The sequence below is a fragment of the Furipterus horrens genome, unplaced genomic scaffold (assembly GCF_987537825.1).
Source record: "Furipterus horrens unplaced genomic scaffold, mFurHor1.1.pri manual_scaffold_11, whole genome shotgun sequence".
Lineage (NCBI taxonomy): Eukaryota > Metazoa > Chordata > Mammalia > Chiroptera > Furipteridae > Furipterus > Furipterus horrens.
In genome coordinates, this window is record NW_028327181.1 from 57,782,117 (window position 1) to 57,802,671 (window position 20,555).

The 20,555-nt window shown below is 45.3% G+C and overlaps 2 protein-coding genes across 4 annotated transcripts in view; one reads left to right on the forward strand and one right to left on the reverse strand.

Moving 5' to 3' along the window:
* Nucleotides 1-20,555, forward strand: part of ITGAE (integrin subunit alpha E) — a 59,149-nt gene that overhangs the window by 37,738 nt on the left and 856 nt on the right. Inside the window, exons 20-30 of the mRNA XM_090257331.1 lie at nt 2,661-2,734; nt 5,958-6,090; nt 7,688-7,786; nt 8,274-8,353; nt 9,007-9,084; nt 9,556-9,619; nt 9,701-9,808; nt 13,119-13,175; nt 13,430-13,525; nt 14,842-14,937; nt 20,152-20,262. Of these exons, the coding sequence (XP_090113457.1) occupies nt 2,661-2,734; nt 5,958-6,090; nt 7,688-7,786; nt 8,274-8,353; nt 9,007-9,084; nt 9,556-9,619; nt 9,701-9,808; nt 13,119-13,175; nt 13,430-13,525; nt 14,842-14,937; nt 20,152-20,262 (996 nt within the window). The remainder of the gene's footprint in view (nt 1-2,660; nt 2,735-5,957; nt 6,091-7,687; nt 7,787-8,273; nt 8,354-9,006; nt 9,085-9,555; nt 9,620-9,700; nt 9,809-13,118; nt 13,176-13,429; nt 13,526-14,841; nt 14,938-20,151; nt 20,263-20,555) is intronic.
* Nucleotides 651-12,952, reverse strand: HASPIN (histone H3 associated protein kinase). Of its 3 annotated transcripts, none has more exons than XM_090257328.1 (2): nt 10,621-12,952; nt 651-1,963 (listed from the first exon to the last, which is right to left on the reverse strand). In XM_090257328.1, exons 1-2 carry the CDS (start codon nt 12,897-12,899, stop codon nt 1,600-1,602), a joined length of 2,643 nt encoding a protein of 880 aa, XP_090113454.1. In that variant the 5' UTR covers nt 12,900-12,952; the 3' UTR covers nt 651-1,599. The 3 variants fall into 3 exon arrangements, with proteins under 3 accessions (XP_090113454.1, XP_090113455.1, XP_090113456.1); XM_090257329.1 differs by lacking the exon at nt 651-1,963 and adding an exon at nt 5,102-5,120; XM_090257330.1 differs by lacking the exon at nt 651-1,963 and having other exon boundaries at nt 10,023-12,952.

Consider the following 20,555-nt stretch of genomic DNA (forward strand, 5'->3'; position numbering starts at 1 on the left):
AGCCCACCAAACTTGTACCCTAATGGGCGGGTAGTGTTGCAAGAAACGTTTCTCACAACCAAGGGAAATCAGAGAGGGAAAACAAACAGTCATATTTCCTGGTTCTATGATATCTAAGGTAATTTTGTTTGTATCCAGGCCCTGGTCCCTAGAATATTCTATCCGTCTACATTTAGAGTCTTATGGGGTATGGAAAAGTCAACAGGATCAAAGAAGTGATAATGTGAGCATTAAAGAGTAATAATTAGTCAGTTGGAGTGAACTGAGTCTCCAAAATTAAAACTAAAAAACCAAAAGTAGTTCATGCTAGCACAGAAAAGATGCAGGTAACATATTTCCAGGTAACCATAGGATAGCCCCAACTATCCAATATTTTTACCCAAATGCCCTATATTATTTAAATTATATAAGGTTTTAGCTCCAGTTTTGGTCAATGCCCAATGTATCAATCACAAGTAGTAAATAGACATAAAAGAGCAACATAATCAGGGTGAATGTTTTCACTGCTTATCTGCCCAGGAAGAGAGAGAATCAGGTTCCATATGAACAAAGATTGTCACCTTAATTTTTTAGGCAAGATACTTTATTTTAAATTATTAATAGTATATTTTATAAAGAATTTTTTAAAATTTTAGTATTGACAGCAGGTAGATGCAAAAAAAGATTGGGAGAACTAATGTAACCAAGTTATAGCAATAAGTATATTATCACTAATTATATAAATTCTGTTTTTAAAAACTTTATTTTGAAATAGTTGGCTTACTATAAACTTATAAGAATAGTCCAGAAAACCCCCATGCATTCTTTGTCTAGATTTCCCAAATGTTAATGTTTTCACATTTTATCACATGCTTTATCATTCACATTGCTCTATCATTCTTTCTCACTATATACAGTACATACATGTTTATACATATATATTACACACTTATACACACAGTCATATTTCTGAAACATTTGAGAGTAAGTTATAGATTTGATGTCTCTTACTCTGCAATATTCAGTATATAGTTCCTGAAAAACAAGGACATTCTCTTATACAACCTCAGTGCAATGATTGATCAGGAAATTAATAATAAAAAAATACTACTAGTTTATTAAATTTCATCAGTTGTCCTATACTGTCCTTTATAGCAAAAGAAAAAAATTTTTTTCTGATCCAGGATCATTTATTGCACTTTATCAGTATGTATGTTTAGTCTCCTTTAATTTGTAACAGTTTCTCAGTCTTTCTTTGTTTAATGACTTTAATAGTTTTGAAGGGTACAGGCCAGTTATTTTGTAGAATGTTTCACAGCTTTAATTTATCTGCTGTTTCCTCATGATTAGAATCGGATTATGCACTTGGGGCAAGACTATCACAGAAGTGACGCTGTGTCCTCCTAAGCGCATCACATCAGGGCACATTGCTTCGTCCCGTTATGGTGCCATTTCCCTTTGTGATTTATAAGCACCCTATGGGGAGAGGCTTTGAGGTTATGTATGTATCTTGTTTAACATCCATTCATGATTCTTACCTTAGTCAATTATTACTTTGATGTTTTGGCAAAGTAATTTTTTATTCCACTGATACAATGGATGAGGAGAAGGGATTGGGTATTAGTTTAGGCACATAGATGTTTCCAGAGAATGAGTTCGACCTGGGAGCTTAAGGTAGTTTAACCCTGCTCTCTCACTGGGATTGGGTGAAAGAGAGCAAGCTGCTTGGCTATATGAAAAAACTAAAAAAATAAAATAAAATAAAACCTTGCCCGAAACTGTTGACCCAGTCAGAGTGTCAAGCTCTGACTGCTGCAAATTGCATCTCCCTTCTTCCAGGAAGTAGAAGCTTTGCTTTCTAGCTCTGGGCTCCCATTCCAGCTCCAGGCCACGGTGAGAGTCCTTGCATACAGCCCTGAGACCGTCACTGGCTGCCCGGGACATAAATGCAGAGATGTCCAAGTTAAGGAGCTGACTGTGTTTCCTTCAAAATAAAAAAACATAGGCAGATTTTTTAGAAAGTTTGATTTTTCAACCTCAACTAGGGCTTTTCAACCTTGACTGGGCCTCTGGTCCCAATGTGACTTTCTGAATTAGTTTGTTTTAGTGCAGGCAAGATAGCAAGGGGAATATTTAACCTACAGGGAAGACTAGCCATGGGGCCAGGGGACCCTGCAGGACTGGCCCTTGACAATATTTGGTTAAGTATCCTCCATTTGTGCCCCTGCTGTTCCTACCTCTACTTGAAAGGACTAAGGAAGCTTTTCTTCATATAGGTTTTCCTCCTCAAAATTTCAAAGTGGTGAGTTGTAAGTGTTGCGGCTTAATTTTTGTGATATGTGACAGGCGCTCCCACCATTCCATGCATGTCACCCCATTTTAGATGTTGGCCAGGGGCCTGTCTTGTGGTATACCTGTGTTGTAGGAGAAAACACACCCCCTTCTGTCACCTGTCATCTGTTACGTGACATTCCTCCTACCTCGGACAGGTCAAGGAATGTCAGTCACAGCTCTCTTGGCCATGTGGACACAATCCCAGCCTGTCAGCCTTCACCTCCCTGTAACTGCACTTCTCAAGAGTCAGCAGGAGGGACAGGCGTGTCCCAGAGAGATCACGAGGCAAGGCTGCCAGGGCTGGCGGGGTCCCTGGGCTGATTCTGCCCCTTTCTGTGTCATTACAGCTGTCCTATGAGAAGGCCTGCAAGAACAAGCTGTTTTGTGTTCCTGAGTTACAGTTGGCCACCACCACCTCTCAGTGAGTTGATTCCAGTCATCACAGTTTCTGCCATTAACTTCCTCCTGAAGGCTTAGCTGGGCAAACCCCTGATCAGGACCGATTGCTCACTCCCTTTCCCTTCCCCTCATGGCCCACAAAGGGCTTTTGAATTTATTATTTCCTTGCTTCCTCAGCCACCTCACGAGGGAGGTAACACAGAGATTTGCAGGTAACACAGAGATTTGCTTTCCCATTTTATAGATTAGAGAACAGACTCAGTAGTTGAGAGTCTGCATGGGTTCAGTGGTATCTGGTAGACTTGAACTCAGGTCTCTTGACATCCCAGGCAATGCTGTTTTCATAACCCAGTGTCTCTTGCTCCTCGGACCACCTCAGTTAGAGGTAACCTCTTTCCTGACTCACGTTTTAACCAAATTATTTAACTCATTAAATATATATGGGATGTTTCCTCTGTACCAAGCACGCGAGGTACTTGCTGATGCATCAGTGGAAAAGCACAGACAAAAAGCCCTGCCCTCCCACTGCTTTTAGGGGGAGAAGATAATAAGTAAATATAACATTGTCAAGATATACTATGATGAAAAGTAAGGCAGGGAAAGTGGGAGGGAGTGCTGGGAGAAAATGGGGTGGCAGTTTTAAACAGAGCGGTCAGGAACGGGCTCCCTGAGGAGACATTTTGGTACATGCAGGAGGAAGCCAAGGAATGAACTCTGTGGGTACCTGAAGGAAGAGTAACTGCCAAGTGCCCTGAGACAGGAACATGCCCGGAGGGGGGACGGGTGGCCAGGACACCGTGTGGTTGCCGTAGGAGGGAGAGGAGTGTGTGGGCAGGGGGAAGGTCACATGGGGTGCCTAGGCCCCCGACAGGGCTTTTACTGTGAGCTGGGAAGCCAGAGGAATGGCATGATCTTTCCTTTTTATCAGGATCATTCTTGCTGTTGTGTTGAGAATAGACTGTAGCCGCAAAGGTGGGAGCAGGGAGATAGGAAGGAGCTCTTACAATATCTCAGGCGAGGAGTGATGGCGACTTGGGCCAGGTTGGTAGCAATGAGGGTGGTTATACTGAAAGCAGAGCCCACAGGACTCAATGACAGATTGGATGTGGGGAGTGAGGGAATGAGAGGGCTCTCAGAGGTCTTCAAGGTTTCAGCCTGAGCAGCAGGCTGAATTCATTTAAATTGGACTATGCTGTCCAATTTAAATGAAAATTAATTAAAATGAAATAAAATAAGAATTTCAGTCCCTCAGCTGTACTATGCACATTTCAAAGGCTCCATACCCACATAATGCTAGTGACATTAAACAACACAGCTACAGACTATTTCCACTACTGTGAAAGTTCTATGGGACCACACTGAACTCTAGAATGATGGTGGTGCCATTGGAAGAATGATTTTGGAAGGCCCAGTGGGGAGGAAGAGATCATGAGTTTGGCCTTGGACACGCGGTGGTCTTTAAATGCCCTCCTGGCTGCTAGTGCTCTGTGTGTAACGTGGTCCCGGTAGCCAGTGGCTGGAGTTGGTGTCTGTGGGGAAGGACAGTGTTCCCCGATTCTGGTAAGTTTCCTCATAGACATTTGCAGGACTTGTGCTTCAGAAGTGGATGGCTTAGCACTGCCCATCTCAGTCACTAAGCATCCACTTCAAGACTTCTAAGTGCTTTGGAATCCAGCCTAACAAGCAGACACAGCTGTTCCCAGCAGGGCCTTTAATCACAGCCAAGAACTGCCCTCTCAGCTGATTCCCCGTGAACTAGAGATACAGCGCACACAGCTGCCCTACATCACCCCCTAGTGTACACAGCAAGCAGTCTCTTCTTTTCTCAAAAGTATTAGTAAAAATGCCTAATCTTTAGCGTTCCAAAGTTTCAGTGGTTTTTGACCTTTTTTGTGGACAAAGATATCCTAAAGACTAAAGAAAACCACAGACCCTTCTCCCTAGAAGGCCGCATGTGCATACATCAGAGTTTGCATCCAGGGCCTCTGAAACTGCCCCTGGGCCTCAGGCGAAGAACCCCTGTTAAAATATTCTGATGACTCTTAGATCTCTCTTCTGAGTTCTGGAACAGTATAGTCAACTGATGTTTCAACATCTCTACATTGTTATCCCATAAACACCTCTCATCATGTCCCAGATGGAACTGTTCTGGTCAACTTCTTCCCTCTGGCCTTTCGCCTGTGGTCTCTCTCCCCCATGGGTCGTGCAGGCTTGAACTTAGGACTAGTCCTTGAGTTATCGCTCCGTTTTGCTCTGCTGGAAAGCTTGGCCCTACCATCTCTGGCCGTTGCCCCGCCTCTCCATCCCAGCCACTATTGTCTTGTCTGAGGCATGTCATGTCCCAGATGGATCGCCACAGCTGGCTCTGTCTCTGACCTCGCTCTCTCTCCAGTCTGTCCTCTTCTCAGCTGTGATAAAAACAAAAACAACACAAAACACATGGTTACTTCCCAGAACTACATATTCCATCTTTGACTGTTTCAGATGGTTAGAAAATTTTCTTTGTACAATTAATACCTTTTCCTGCAGACCTCAATTACTGATAGTTGTTCTGCACTCTGGGGCCCCACAGCACCTCAGCAGACTGAAGGAAGCACTCACAAATCCCCATGTTTTCTCTTCACCGAACTGAACAGACTCATGTTATAAACTGTAGCCTCTGAGCTGGAAGGGCCTGAATGATTTTGTGGGTGAGACAGCTAAGGCCAAGAGACGGGCAGGGGCAGGGTCTGTCTGGTGCACCGCTGTCCTCAAGTGTTGAGCAGGGTATCTGGCACACAGACGCTACTCCATAAATATATGTGAAATGGATGGATTTGTGTAATGAAGTGGCTGAAAGGGGATTTAAATCCAATTCTCCCATTTTCTTTTTTGAGGCTGTTAGACCTTAGGCAGCAAATTAGTGAGCCTCTCTTGGCTTCTATTTCCTTCTCTATAAAATGGAGAATAACTGTCCTATTTCATAGGATTATTATGAGGATAAATGGAGCATGTGAAGCATTTAGCACAGTCCCTGGCACATGGTAAATACTAAATAAATAGTAGCCATGATTATTATCTCACACAGCCACTGAGGTGGGTATGAAGGTCCAGGTGTTTGCTTACATTAAGGGGAAGAAAATCTAAGCTAAATGAATCCTTTAGGCCACTTATCTAAGAAGTTAGTTAAGAATGTGCTATTGCGTCGCATCGAGGTATTTATAGAACAAACTGGTAACACTTACCTATTTGCCTACGCTGTGCAGGCAGGAATTGGTGGTGGGTGTCACAAAGGAGCTGACGATGAACGTTAACCTAACTAACTCTGGGGAGGATTCCTACATGACAAGCATGGCTGTGAATTACCCCAGAACCCTACAGTTTAAGAGGATACAAAAGGTAACTATGACAGCAGTTTTGGAAACACGCCACTCATGGCTTTTGCTCCCTGCCTACCTGCTTTTCTATGGCAACCCCCTAACTGCCTCCAGCCTCCTCTTGGCCAAGGCCAATAAATGGTTATTAACTAGACGAGTCCAACTATATGCCGTGGATCCAGTCATGCCACTCTGTCCCACAAACCTTCAATGGTGCCGTTTTGCTACACAATCACTCCTCTCTGCCTGCAGCCTTCCTTAAGCCAGGATCTGAGAGAGAAATGATCTCTAACAGATTAGCTAGGACTAAAAATTAGAAGTCTGCCCTGCCATTCATCAGCCTGGGATTGCAGACCCAAAGCCAGCTGCAAAATACTAAGAGACGGTATGTTTCCCAAGGACATCCTTCAGCTGTAAAGTATCATAATACCAAGAAATGTTGTTCTTGAAAATCATTGCCAATCAGACTTCGCTGTTTGAAGTTGTATAACCATCTCACTCTTGCCTGGACAATCTAAGTCACTTTGACAAAGAAAAACAGCCTAGATCCACCTGAGATACAGCACCACACATAATGCATTTCTGGACAAAACTTTTCACGTCCATATTAATAGTTTCCAAAGGAAAGGATCCCTGGGTCCACTTTGCAGTCCACACTGATGAGTGACCCTTTTACACACAGCCCTGCTTTATTTATTTTGTCCTCACCCGAGGACATGCTTATTGATTTTAGAGAGGGGAACGGGGTAGGGGAGAAAAATCAGCTCCTTGCCTCTCACACATGCTCTAACTGGGACCTAATCTGCAACACAGGCATGTGCCCTGACTGGAAATCAAACCTGGACGTTTCGGTTTATGGGAGGGCGCGTCAGTGAGCCATACCAGCTGAGGCAGCCATGCTTTATTCTGAGCTTATCAAAACACTGCTTCATTTACATTTCACCTGAACACCACCCTTCCCCAGTCCTTTAATAACGGTCTTTTCCTTTGTTTGGTAAGACACACCAGTGCACCTTTCCTCATTGTAATGAGTCAGTAAACCTGGCTTTGTCCCTGATGGCCTTAGGCTATTTGGGGTAGGATAGCACTCATGATATGAAAAGAATGAAATGATCTCCTAAGCCTCTAGAACGGACTGGTGATGCACCCTCCTTGGGAGAATTAGGAAAGTAGCAGTTGCTCAAACCCTTTTCTGTAGTCAGTGGTCCAGATGAGGAACTGTGGTTGAAAAAGGCGGCAGGGTGGTGCTGGGGCTCCTGCTAGCCTTCCAGCCACCTCAGTAGGTTAAATTTGCATCGGCCTGAGGCCCCATTCCAATGTCTCCTTCCCCATGAAGACTCTCAGATTCCTCCAAGTTGGAATTCATCTCTTTCTCTACCGCCTTTCTCTATAGCTCTCTCACAGAACCACTCCTTAGACCTTGTACTTAAACTCCTCAACCATCTACTACTGAGCCCTCCTGCCCAGGTTGAGGAAGACAGGGACCAAGTGTGATTTGTGTACTCAGCTCCTGGCAGGGTGGCTTGCATGGGAGAAAAATCAGCAAATGGCACTGTAAATTTGTTTGAGGAAACTGCTCCTTTTTTGCCTTTTAATAACGGTCTTTTCTGTGTTAACAGCCTCCTTCTCCAAACATTCAGTGCGATGACCCTAAGCCAACTGCTTCTGTCCTGGTCATGAACTGCAAGATTGGTCACCCCATACTCAGGAGGTCATCTGTGAGTCTGTTTTGATTGGCTGGCTCTTCTCACTGCCCTACAGTTGTTGTCCTCTACTTCCCAGTCTCACTGGAACTTCAGTCGTGGTCTCCACTCTTCCCTTTACTGTACAGTCAGTCAGTCCTTAGCTGTGCTCAGCACTGCCAAGTTTGTTCTGCAAGTAGGGAGTGGTGGCTGGGGGATGCACCACAGGTGCACAGCAGAGTGAAGCAGTGGGAGGTATGGAAGCATCATCAGACCCAAAGTTAGTGGTCCTGAGCCGAGTCTCTGATGTGCCAGTGATGATCTTTGTGCTGTGGGAACCTCTCAGATGTTCCTTTAGTTATAAAAGGGAAACAAGAGGCTTACATGGACTAATGTGGAAGCATGTTATGATACAAAAACGTGAGGAATATATATTGCTTCCTAGGCCTGTCTAGTTAGGAGGAGGCAGTGTGAATTGTGAATAGAGAAGAATCAAAAAACTTTTTTTTTTTTTTTTAAATAGGCAAACTTTTCAGTAGTCTGGCAATTAGAGGAGAGTGCCTTTTCAAACAGGACAGCTAACATTACTGTGAACATCACAAAGTAAGTAGTTCCTGTGACAGAGCAGGCCCAGGCTATGGCCCTGCTGTGTGCAGGCACCAGAGCTAGGGCTCACTAACTGCCCAGGAAGAGGAGCGCCTCACTGATCCCAGAGAAGGCACTTGGTCCCCACAGATATTTAACACATCCTTTTATTGTAAAAACTATAGTAACACTACAGTAGTCTGGTAGAATGAGCCTTGGATTGGAGTTCTAATCCTGGTTCGTTCAACTTTAGGGAAGCTCTGTCATCTGCAAAACCTCTGTTTGGGGGTAAGGGAGAAGTGTTGGGAAAGGGTTCTCAAATGAGGGTGATTCTGCACCCCAGAGGCAATACCTGAAGATATTTTTGATTGACACAACTTGGGCGGTCCTATCGGCATCTAGTGGGCAGAGACTAGGGATGCTGCTTAACATCTTATAATATACAGGAGTCTCTCATAAAGAATTATCTGACCCAAAATGTCATTATTGTTGAGGGTTGAGAGACCCTTTTAAATCAATGTTTCTCCAAGTATGGTCTTCTATCAACTCTTCTGCACTCTGCAAGTCTTTTCTTATCTGACCCTGATGACCCTGGGGGGCCGACGCACAGGAGTGGCCATATGTAGGCAGCCAAAGCAGGTGCGCTGTGAACTGACACTCTTATTTCTTAGTGCCAACGAAAGGCCGTCTTTGGTTACAAAAACCCACAGCCTTGAATTCAGGCATGCCTTCATTGCAGCTCTTCCCAAGTAAGTACCTCCAAGGGGCCAACACCTACGGGACAGCTTCAGGCATTCTGTTGTGGATGGAACTGGTGGGCAGGCTGGATGTGGGCACTGCCTTTCTTTAAGAGGAAGCTCCCACTGATCTCTAGGACTTTAATAGTTGCCTAGAAACCCATGGTAGTAATCAAAGTAGTAGTGTTAACCAGTCTTGCTACAAAAGGGTACTGACATGATGCTAAGGAAGGAAAAAGACAGGGGCTATGGGATTGAAAAATAAGGAAGGAGAAAAGTAAGGCCGCTGCAAAGAATAATTTTACACAGAACCAGCCCAAATATATACAATTCAAATATTCTACCTGATCCCAGCTGCCCTACCACCAATTTACATTTTGATCTTTAGCTTAAGGAATCTGTCCTAGTGGATGCAACTGGTAGCATTCAGGTTCACTTAAAACAAAGGGGCCTTGAGGCTAACACATGTCCCCTCAATTGCAGACCATCAGTGATGTATGTGAATACAAGCCAGGAGCTCTCTGACCACAAAGAATTCCCCTTCAATGTAAGTGCTTAAAACTTATCATTGCAAAACTACAAGTGGCAAGGCAACACCAACTTTGACTTCCCACTCTTTACTTTGCAGATACATGGGGAAAATTCCTTTAAAGCTGAATTCCAGCTGCAAATCTGTGTTCCCATCAAATTACAAGGTCTCCAGCTTATAAGAGTGAAGAACCTGACAAAGACTCAGGTACTTAGATGTAGTTCTTTACTCTATCCCAATCACATCTCTTTCCAGAGTGACTATGAATTCTCAAAGGTATAAAAACTAGGGTTCTAGAAAGAGTAAAAACAAGATTAGTTAACCTGGGAATACATTAGGAGTAATATCAACCACCCAGCTCTTAAAGCAACATTTGTTTTCTTTCCCTTGATGAAAAATAAGCAAAAATTCAAATCTTTTTAGTAGCCATTTATTTTGAACATTGCTAAATTCTACTCCTCTGTGATTGGCAAATGAACGTGACAAATATGTGGTATTTCTTGCATGTCTCCCTATAAACTGTCTACCATCTTCCTTTTCTCTCTCCCTCCAGTCTATCTGTCTTGGTCTCTGCTTTGATGTCAGTTGACTCCTCATCTGTAGTACGGTTCCCAAAGTCAGCCTGATGATAACTAGAGGCTCTGATCAGTATGACAACTGGAGGTCTTGGGCTTTCCTGAATTTCTTTTTTCCTTAGGCTACATAAAATTTCAAGGTTCAAAAATGAAAATAATGGAAAGAAACTTACAGAATGGACTCTGCTGACTGAAAGAGGGCTTATAAGTTGTAAACACTCGTTCTCATGTGCAGTTTATTTTAAAATAATGTCTGTTGTTTAAACATTTCCATAAACATTTCAGTTTCCACTTGGAAACAAAATTCTTATTTGAAAAGCTAACTAGAAACATGGGAAGAATGGGAATTTCACCCTCCTCTGGGGATAGAGATTGAAAATATCACTGGGGGCTTTCAAGACTAGTGGCCCCTCTTTTTGGGGTGGTAAGGCCCCTTTGACTTACTTAAATAGTCTGTGTTGGCAGAGCAGGTGAGTGGCAGAGCTGAAGTTCAGCATTGTCCTATGGAAATGCAGGATCTTTTTCCTTGTTTGCTTCATGGCAGGGGTGTTACATTTTGTCTTGAAAGTTATTTCTTTCAGAATCTTTTCTGTGAGGTAATGTAGCCAGAGCACATTGCTATAAGGGTGATATTCACCCCAGCAGTTGTTGTTCTCCTTCCTCATTAGCCTGTAGATCTCAAACTGGTAGTCACCCTCACCTGTAAATAGGTCCTCATCCATGGAAATGTCACAGAAAACCACGATCCCATCCCGTTCCAAGCGTGACAGGGTGTAGTCAATGATGTTGACTTGCAGCCCGCGGGTGGGGATCGTACTTGTCTTCCCGTTGAGGGTGTAGTGGACTTCTTTGAGGCTAGTTTTCTTTAAGAGCACGTTCCCCCAGTGTAAGTCTCTGTGCTCAAAGTGCAGCGATGCTTCTGCCACGGCAAGGGACGCAGTGACCTGGTGTAGAATGCTCTTTGCAGTAGCTATGGAGGACAACTCCTTTCTCATTCGCTCTAAGTCAATCCCTCCAAACTCAAATTCTAGCACAACGAAGAGCTGATCTTCTTTAAAAAAGTCAGGGCGGTCATTTGCAGACTCTTTGGTCGAGTTATAGTGATCCCAGGCTTTGAGGAGCAAGGGAGGGTAAGGTCCTTGAACACAGTGCACTGAGTTCAGCCCAATAAAGCCTTCTGTGCGATTGCATACCTCATCAGACAAGAGGCTCAATTCTTTGGAGATGATGATCTCTGGAAGGATTTCCTCAAAAGTTTTCTGATGGGTTCCATTGATTAAATCTGGTCCTTCAATAGCAATGATTTTTAGGGCTACAGGTATATGATTAGCAGTTGTTTGAAACACTTCGCCAAACACCCCTTCCCCAATCTTCTCACAGTATTCCAGTTTTTCCGTGGAAAGGCAAGAACTGAAGGGGAGAGGACCCTCCTGGTTGCATTCCCTATAAACCTTTTCAGCATAAAACGCCTTTTTGTCGGTGACATGTAGTGTCTTTGAAGGGCTTAGTAAATACATGGAAGAGGAGCGCCCGGGGGAGGAAGCCCTGTTTGCTCTGTTCATGACAGGAGGGTTTGAATATTCCAATATGAGGGACCCAGAGGGAGAGCTGGCAATGGCGTAGCTGCTGCACAGCTCTGACACAGCAGTCACGATCTTCTTCTTGTGGAAACTGAAGGAAGCCCTGGCTTTGGTCCAAGAGCAGTCCTGTAAATGAGTCAGGTTCTGGGTAAGAAATGAATCTTTTTCCACATTTTGGCCCTTTTTGAACTTGTGGTACTGGAGGAGGGAGGTTTCCACCGCCTGCCGATGTTTCCTTTTCTGGCTTGGATCCGTTCTCTGGGGCCTGCTGCTTTTCCCATTGGCCTCTTCATATTTCGTCTGGATGGCCCCTTGAGCCTCAATCTCTAGACACGAGTCCTGGTCTGTGGCTCTCTTCTTTCGGACGCTTGATAAACCTGGGCTCTCCGGTCTCTTCCCCACCAGAACCCTTTCACAGCAGGTCTCCCTCATATTCTTCTCATCTGTCCCAAACTCAGAATCCTCACGGTTTCCTGAGTCCGCAAAGCTAGAGAGAGCTGACCTGTGGTTGGCACGGGTGTGGTGGGTCAACCTGGTGAACCTGCCTCCTCCTGTTGCTGCCTCCTGAGAGCAAGGATGAGGCGCTTGGTCCAGGGAAGCTGCACCCAGAGAGGCGGAGGGGCCGATGACACTGTCTCCTGGCACTGGGGACCCAGAGCCGGGGCCCGCAGAGGCCGGGGTGCTTAACAGGGAGGCACTGGTGCCCAGCTCGCCGCCATCCCTGGACTGGCTGCACACACTGAGGCCCGGGCTGAAGCGGCCCGGGCTGCTAGGCAATGGGCCGCAGGGGGTGCTGCACTTCTGCGGGGGCCGAGCTCGCGGCCTCAGGCGTCTTGGGGTCACGATCAGGCTCGGCTGGTCCTTGGAGGGTCGACCGCCAGCTCGCCGACCGCCAGGTCTCCTCCGCCGCTGACCCACCTGGCTGCAGAAGTCGGGGTCCTCCGAATCGTCGGAAGTGACAGACTGCGAGGGGTCGTCGCTGCTGGCGTTGCTGCTGCTGGTGCTGCTGAAGAAACGCTTCGGATCTTGAGGCGCGAACCATTGCGCACCTGCCCGGCCTGGGCGCCACCGAGGCCCCCAGCCGCCTGCAGCGCCATACGTTCGTAACAGCCGATTCCTGTGTCGCGGGAGTGATGCCGCCATAGCTCGCACCCGCCAAACGATTTAAATGCAAACACCGCGAGACGGCCCCTGGACAGTGACGCCCAGCGCAGGCGCGCCGGCTGGCAGGCCCGCATGTCGGGTCCTAGCGCCCTCCGTACGCGCATGCGTATCACGACGGACTCGCGGGAGCGGGCGGAGGGCGGGTTACTCCGGGGATTTCGCTTCCTCAATGGGTCGCGGCAATGGTTCTCGTTTCAGGCTCACACTGTGTGCACCCAGAATCGGAGGCGCGCTTGCGGGAGCCATAAGATTCAGGTGAGCGCAGCGGGCGCGAGAGGCCGCGGGAGGGAGGAGGGCCTGAAGTGGGCGACGAGAGGCCCGGACATTAACCTACCCCCCCCACCCCCACCCCCGCGCCGAAAGCACAAGCAGGGCTTTGCATCGGCCAAGGGGAGCGATGTAGCTGCTCACACCCTGTATCCTGGGATCTTAAGGTGCTCTGTGTGCTGTGTTCAACTTCCGGCTTTTCCATACGAAGAGGGATTGTACTAACTGCTTTCCTTTTCCAGCATGTGGAGGAGTGGCATTCAGTGAGCTGTACCATCACTTCAGATAAAGAAAATGTAACGGTAGCTGTAGAGATCGCCGTAGACAAAGCTAAGCAGGTACTTGAGACTGTGAAATGCTCAGGGTTTGATTATCCTGCCACTCACGGGCACGATACTAGCACCGGAAATGTAACGTCTTTTGAGCCACCTTCTGCCCCAACCTGTTCCCTTCCCCAATACTTAGGGACGCGTACCGCTGCAGGTACTTTCTAGGAATCCCTTGGGCCTCCTTGCTTTCTGACTTGCCCATATCTTATCTCTTACAACAGCAAACTCTGTCATTCCACCTCCCAAACATATTCTAAATCCATTCACCTCTCTCCCCCTCCACTGCTACTGCTACTGCAGTTCAGGCCCCCTTCTTTTGCCCAGCTACTGCAGCGCCCTTCTGTCTGCTCCCCTTGTCTCTGCACTCACCCTGCCCTCTCCAGACATTCTTCACATAACAGCTCATAAAAGCAAATGAATACACTTAGACTGAAGTCCATACTTTTTCAGCGGCCTGCAAGGCACTGCATGATCTGGTCTCTGATTTCTTCTTAAACTTCATCTCTTAAAACTCTCCTCTTCTTCTGCTCCAGCTGTTCTGTGCCGTGTTGTTCTGGCCACAGGACCTTTGTACTTGTTCTTTGGCGTGACATTGTTCTTCTCCCATATTTTTATGGGCATGTTTCTTATATTTAGTTCAGATGTTACCTTCTTAGAGAGGCCTTCCTTGATCACTCATTCTAAAGGGGGAACTACAATCTAGATGAATGTCTTGCAGTGATCCAGGTGACTGATGAAATCTGAACTGAAGAAGTAACTATGGGGATGGAGAAAAAGAGACAGGTGCAAGAGAGGCTCAAAAAAAGGAAAAATTGTCAAGAAAGCTGAGTTGGGGCGGGTGGGTGAGGGTGGGACATGAGGTAAAAGAAAGGGAAAAGAAGTGGAAGAATAACTACAGGTTTCTTGCTTGGGTAAGTCTGAGGTTGTCAAGGCCATTAACTAAGCTAAGGAATACTGGAGATGGAACAGGTTTATAGGAAAGGTAGTGAATGCTGTACAAAAATAGTAAGTCCAGCATGGAAACAGGGAACGGACTGACAGTGACCGGGTGCTGGGGTTGGGGGAAGTGGGGAAAGAAGGGGAAGGGTTTAGTCGAGGAACTAGAATAAATGACCCATGAACATGGACGACAGGGCGGGGATTGACTGTGGGAGAAGTGGGGGTGAGCGGGACAGGGGAGAGGAATTGGGGGAAAATGGGACACCTGTAAGAACAACAGTTAAAAAAGAAAAAAAGAATGGCTGTCATCAATAAATCAAAAAAACAAAACAAAAGAGCAAGTCCATGTCTAAAACATGTTTCTTCTCTCCTCCCCTCACTTATAGATTCTAAGAGATGTAACTGAACTGCAGATCCTTGGTGAAATATCTTTCGACAAAAATCTGTATGAGGGGCTGAATGCAGAGAACCACAGAACTAAGGTAATCTTTGTCTGTTTTCCAGTTTTCTGGGTAGTGTAACAGGAAAACTGTGCCTCGTCTTTGAGCCCCTGTACACATCCTCTGCTGTTGCCCTGTTCCGGTCTTAGTCTTATCACCTCTGATCTTGACTCTGCCACCAACCGCCTCTGTGACTTTGAGCTAGTTGGCTTGTGCCTCAATTTTTCCATCTCTGAAATGAGGCAATTAAGAGGCCTAAGCTGGGGAACTCTAAGCCTAAATAACTAGGCTGGAACCAACAACTATGCATACTTTGATTTGAAAGATATTTTAAAAAAATATTTGTGAAATGAGAAATTATTGTCTGTATCTATTAACTCTTTCTAGTGCATAGTGTCAGCATTTAGTTGCAATATGAAATAGTTACATTACTCAGGAATGCATCCTCCTTTGACAAGTCTTAGACTAAATACTAGAACTCTTGGGATTTGTTTTGCAGAAGTAGGACCACAAGTCAAACGGAGGTCTGCGATCTATGGCCTAAATGCTGTATGTCCGCCCCTTAGTTGTCATGCTTGTTTACACTCACCTAGATGTGCTGCTGGCTTCAGAGATGATCTGGCTGTCAGCTCTTCACTTAGGCATGATTCATTACTGGAAGGAATGCTAAGAGAGTGAGACTGGATTGCTGCATATTAGATCCTCTGATTTCCTTTCGGGAGGAAGAGGAGAAAGGAGTAGTTCTAGACATGTCAGGAATAACAGCCCTTTGTTTTTAAGCATTTCTAATACAGAAAATGATATGGAAGAAAGAGAAATGCCCCAATTATCCCACTGCCCAGATTTTTAAAACATAGAAGTAATGCTTAGAAGAACATCGAAGCTTTACAGAAAGATACCAAATGAAAAATAATGGTTTCTTCACTGCCCCCTTCTCACGCCCCAACTCCATCTTCCCAAAGGGAAATACTGTTAACAGTTTCTATGCATCTTCTTAAATAAATTATTTATCTACTTCCTCTTCTTACTGATATTTTTATTTCTACAGTATAGATTTCTTATCATTATTTTCTTTAAATTCAATACCTTAAGCAAAGTATTAAGTAGTAGTTCTTGACAATACGCACCTGACTTAGGTGCGTATCTAGGAGTATGAAGAGCTGTGTACCCAGGTGTCTTTCAGCTGCAAGTGAAGGAAGACTCGGCATCTGTTGTTTCTTATCATTATTTTCTTTAAATTCAATACCTTAAGCAAAGTATTAAGTAGTAGTTCTTGACAATACGCACCTGACTTAGGTGCGAATCTAGGAGTATGAAGAGCTGTGTACCCAGGTGTCTTTCAGCTGCAAGTGAAGGAAGACTCGGCATCTGTTGTTTACCTAGTAAGGGGGGCAGACCAGGGTCTGTCGCCTGACTCTTTTGAGTCTTGTGCACCCATCTGTGTATTGGTGATGCCTTCCCTCATGGCCAGGACAGAGCCGCCAGGGCTATTTTTTCACATGGCAGAACACAGGAAGCAAGAAGTCAGTAGCAAAAGGATCTTCTCTTCATGTGTCTTCCCTTTCCAGGGAGTGAAATTTTCCTAAAAACACCCAGCACATATCTCCATATATGACATTAATAAGAACGGGATCTCATGCCAGTCACTGGCAAAGGGGACAGTCAAGCTTTGTCTTGATTAGCTTAGAGCAGTCATGATTTCTGAACCAAATCTAAAAGGAGAGAATGGCTACTGAGTAGGCCCCATTGGTGCTGGCTGTAAGCAGCGGTGTCCCCTCACCTCTGCCGGGGCAGCTTTGGGGCACTCTGGAGACCTGTGGGTTTGGACGGGGGAAAGGGGAAGAGACGATGAGAAACAGGACCATTTCTTCTACTCAGATCTGGCCTCTTAAACCACTGTCGCCTTGGGATCCTTTCATCACTTTCCTAAACCCAGGTCCTCAAGTCCTTTCCTCCCCCCACTTCACTTCCGTAGAAGAAAAAACAGCTCTCTTTCTGTTCTTCCTCCCTCTCTGTTGCTTTGCTCCCTCCTGCTCTCAAACCTAGAACTTAATCCTTTTGAAGTTCAGCTATGTAAATAAGTCCTGAAGGGTCAGCCCTAGGAAGTAACCAGCATTTTTAAAAAATTTATTGATTTGAGAGAAACACCTATTTGTTGTTCCACTTATTTATTATGCATTCATGGGTTGCCTTTTAAAAATATTTTACTTACTGGTTTGAGAGAGAGAGAGGAAGAGAAAGAGAAACATTGATTTGTTGTTCCACTTACTTATGCATCGATTGTTTCCTGTATATGCCCTGACTAGGGATCGAACCTGCAATCTTGGCATATTGGGATGGTGCTCTAACCTGCTAAGCTACCGGCCAGGGCTACCACCATCTGTAACTCAATTAGAAGAGGGCTTAAAGATAAATTTGTCCAGCCTTCCGCTCCATATAGAATTTCCCCCGAAACATTGGTGACCTTAGTGCTTGAACACTCACAGGAAAGAAACTCGGTGTTTTGGGCAGGCAGAGAGGTTTTGATGGCCCTTTGGCCTCACTTAAGTGCTGGAGTCCTGCTCTGGCTGTGGTGTGTATGCTGGCTACAACGTGGGACAGCCATATCTGGGTCTCACTTGGGAAGCACATCCCCTGAGCTTTCCAGTTGAGTCCTGTTGTTACCAAATAGCAAGTGGGATCCTGCTGCCTGCCACCACCCTCTAGGCAAAATTCTGGAGGCAAAGCTTTGGTCATAAAGGAAAGGAGCCTTTATTCAAAAGCTATATAAATTTTGGAATAACAGCTTTCCACATGCCATTAGTCACCTAAGTCTATCAATTAAGCTAAAATCTTTTAACTCCTGAGTTTCCTATCATTCCCCTGGTTAGTTTTTAATTATCTTATTTCTATAAGATTAGTTTACACACTAAAACAACATAAGATACAAAAGCTACACAACCTTGGAAGAATGGCAGGGTTCTGTCTCAAAGCCTGTCCCTTCTAGAACACCCAGAGAAGAATAACCCTGCCACCTTCTGCCAGGCCAGCTCGATCCTAGGCTGTGCCTGGAGTTCCTCCTTTTTACCGTCCGTTGGGAGACGCAGGCAGCTGCAGCGTGATCATCCCGGCATCCTCAAGGAAGAAAGCCCGAAAGCCCCCTCTTATTTTAAATATTTTGGCTCACAATTCCTTGCTCTCTGGAGGCGTTCAGCTGCTCAGCCAATCTCATCCTAGACTGCTTACCATTGCCTTGGGCAGCCTTCTGCGGCCTGTCCCTCCTCCTCCCCAGGGATCTGATCAGATCTCTCTGTCAGGTAGTGAGAAGACAGCTCAGGCTCTGAAACTGAGTCTGGGGATGGCTTCTCATGGAAGAGCTCTACCAGCTGCACACATGGGTGCTGTTTTGCATTTATTTTCATGACTCTGAGGTAATAAACACTTTAGTCTGATGAGGAGCAGACCAGTATCTTTGTCATATTTTGTGTGGGGAAAAATGTATTATCAGACGTTAGGGATTTGTGGAAGCTGAAAACAAGATATCAGCAGAGTTGGAAGGACTTAAAGATCATTTTCAATAGGTTGTCATTTTGAAGATAAAGAGTGTGGCGATCAAGGATGTGTGATAGCATAGCTGTCAGTCTTTAAAACCTAAAGACCTTAATCCTGTGGGACCCTCTGTTAAACGGTCAGAATCTTTAACAGAAGGTCACAATCTTCTGACAGACTTAGCTCTATTTCTGTATTACAGATCAAAATAGTTTCTATCAAGTATTATGGTCATTAGATCATTTTACTGTGCTATTTTTATTTTTCAGTTTTTGGTTTTTTTTTCTTAAGTTTTTATTTATTTTTAGAGAGAGGGGGTGGGAAGGGGAAAGAGAGGGAGAGAAACATTGATCAGTTGCCTCTCATATGCCCCCAACCGGGAACCTGGCCTGCAACCCAGGCCTGTGTCCTGACTGGGAATCGAGCCACAGCCTTTCGGTTCGCAGACTGGTGCTCAGCCCACGGAGCCACACCAGCCAGAGGTGTTCTGTTTGCTTTTTGAGATTCTATTGATTTATCTAGCTCAGAGAGTTGGTCTTTCCTTAGCCAAGTTCACTCTACTAATGAGCCATCAAAGGCATTCTTCATTTTTGTTACAGTGCTTGATCTCTAACATTGCATTTTGGTTCTTTTTTAGGATTTCCATCTTTCCATTTACATTGCCCATGTTCTTTGTCCTTGTTCTTGCATGCTGTTTACTTTATCCATTTTAATTTCCTGGTCTGATCATTTTAACATCCTCGCCATGTCTGGTTCTGATGCTCGCTCTGTCTCTTCAGATTGTGGTTTTTGCCTTTTGGTGTGCTTGGTAATGTTTTCTGACAGCTGGACACAATGGTTTAGGTAAAAGGAATTGCTGTTAATAGGTGCTTAGTTGTGTGGTAGTGAAGTGTGGGGGAGGGGAAGTGTTCTGTCACCCTGTCAGCAGGTCTCACTCAGTCTCTTAGTGGGCTTGTGCCCTGGCCTGTGAACTTCACAAGTATTTCTCAGCTTTTTTTTCAACTGCCTTAGGTGGGACAGGATAGCTAGAGTGGGCTCAAGTATTGAGTATTTCCCTTCCCCCACCCGAGTAAGTTAGGCCCCGATAATACCCTAGTAGATTAGGCTGTGGTTAACTAGTCTCTCTTGAAGGCAGGCCTTATTAGAAGAATGGAGTGCTCTGGTGTATTTAAAAAATGGTTCCTTTTTCCCCTCGCCCTGCTGGGAAGCAAAGATATTTTTCTCCAGTATTTACTGTAGGAACTTGGTGAAGCTCCTGGAGGTAAACCTCAGTGTTGTGCACTGGCCCCACCCCGCCCACGTATGACTGGGTTCCCTGGAGTTTTTGACTCTCAGAGTTGTCTACGTTGAGCCTCCAGCAAGTCATCAGTTATCGTTCAGATTTCTATTTCAGCACTGGAAACCTCTACTCATATTTTCCTCCTTAAAATAATGTATGGCCCTGGCTGATGTAGCTCAGTGGATTGAGTGCCAGCCTACAAACCAAAAGATCACAGGTTCGATTCCCATTCAGGGCACATGCCCAGGTTACAGGCCAGGTCCCCAGCTGGGGGTGTGTGAGAGGTAACCAATCAATGTATCTCTTGCACATCAATGTTCCTCTCCCTCTCTTTCCCTCTCCCTTCCCGTCTCTCTAAATATAAATAAATAAAATATTTTTTAAAATGTAGAATTATTTCTCATTTGCTCTCCCTGACTTACTTACTGGATGACTTTGTCTTGTTCTAGATCACTGTCATCTTCCTGAAAGATGAGGCGTACCTGCCCTTGCCTCTCATCATTGGAAGCAGCGTTGCCGGCCTTCTGGTCCTGATCGTGATTGTAATCATCCTATTCAAGGTCTGTTCTCTCACGCTCATACAGGCTCTGGTGTTGGGCACAGTACTTTCTGGAACAGCCAACCCAGACTCACAGCAGCTGCCCTGGCCCTGTAGCAACTTTACCCTCTTCCTTCAAGCACACATCTGTTTAGGCCAATGAGTAAGACAGTTTCTCTCCTGAAAAAGATAATCTAATGGAAGTATTGGAGTCCAGAGGGATTTTCCTCAGATTTGATTGTTGTTTCCCTATTTAAATTCTTCCCTTCTTTTAATGTTCAAACTCTTTTTCTGCTGTACAAGATTCCCTGCTCT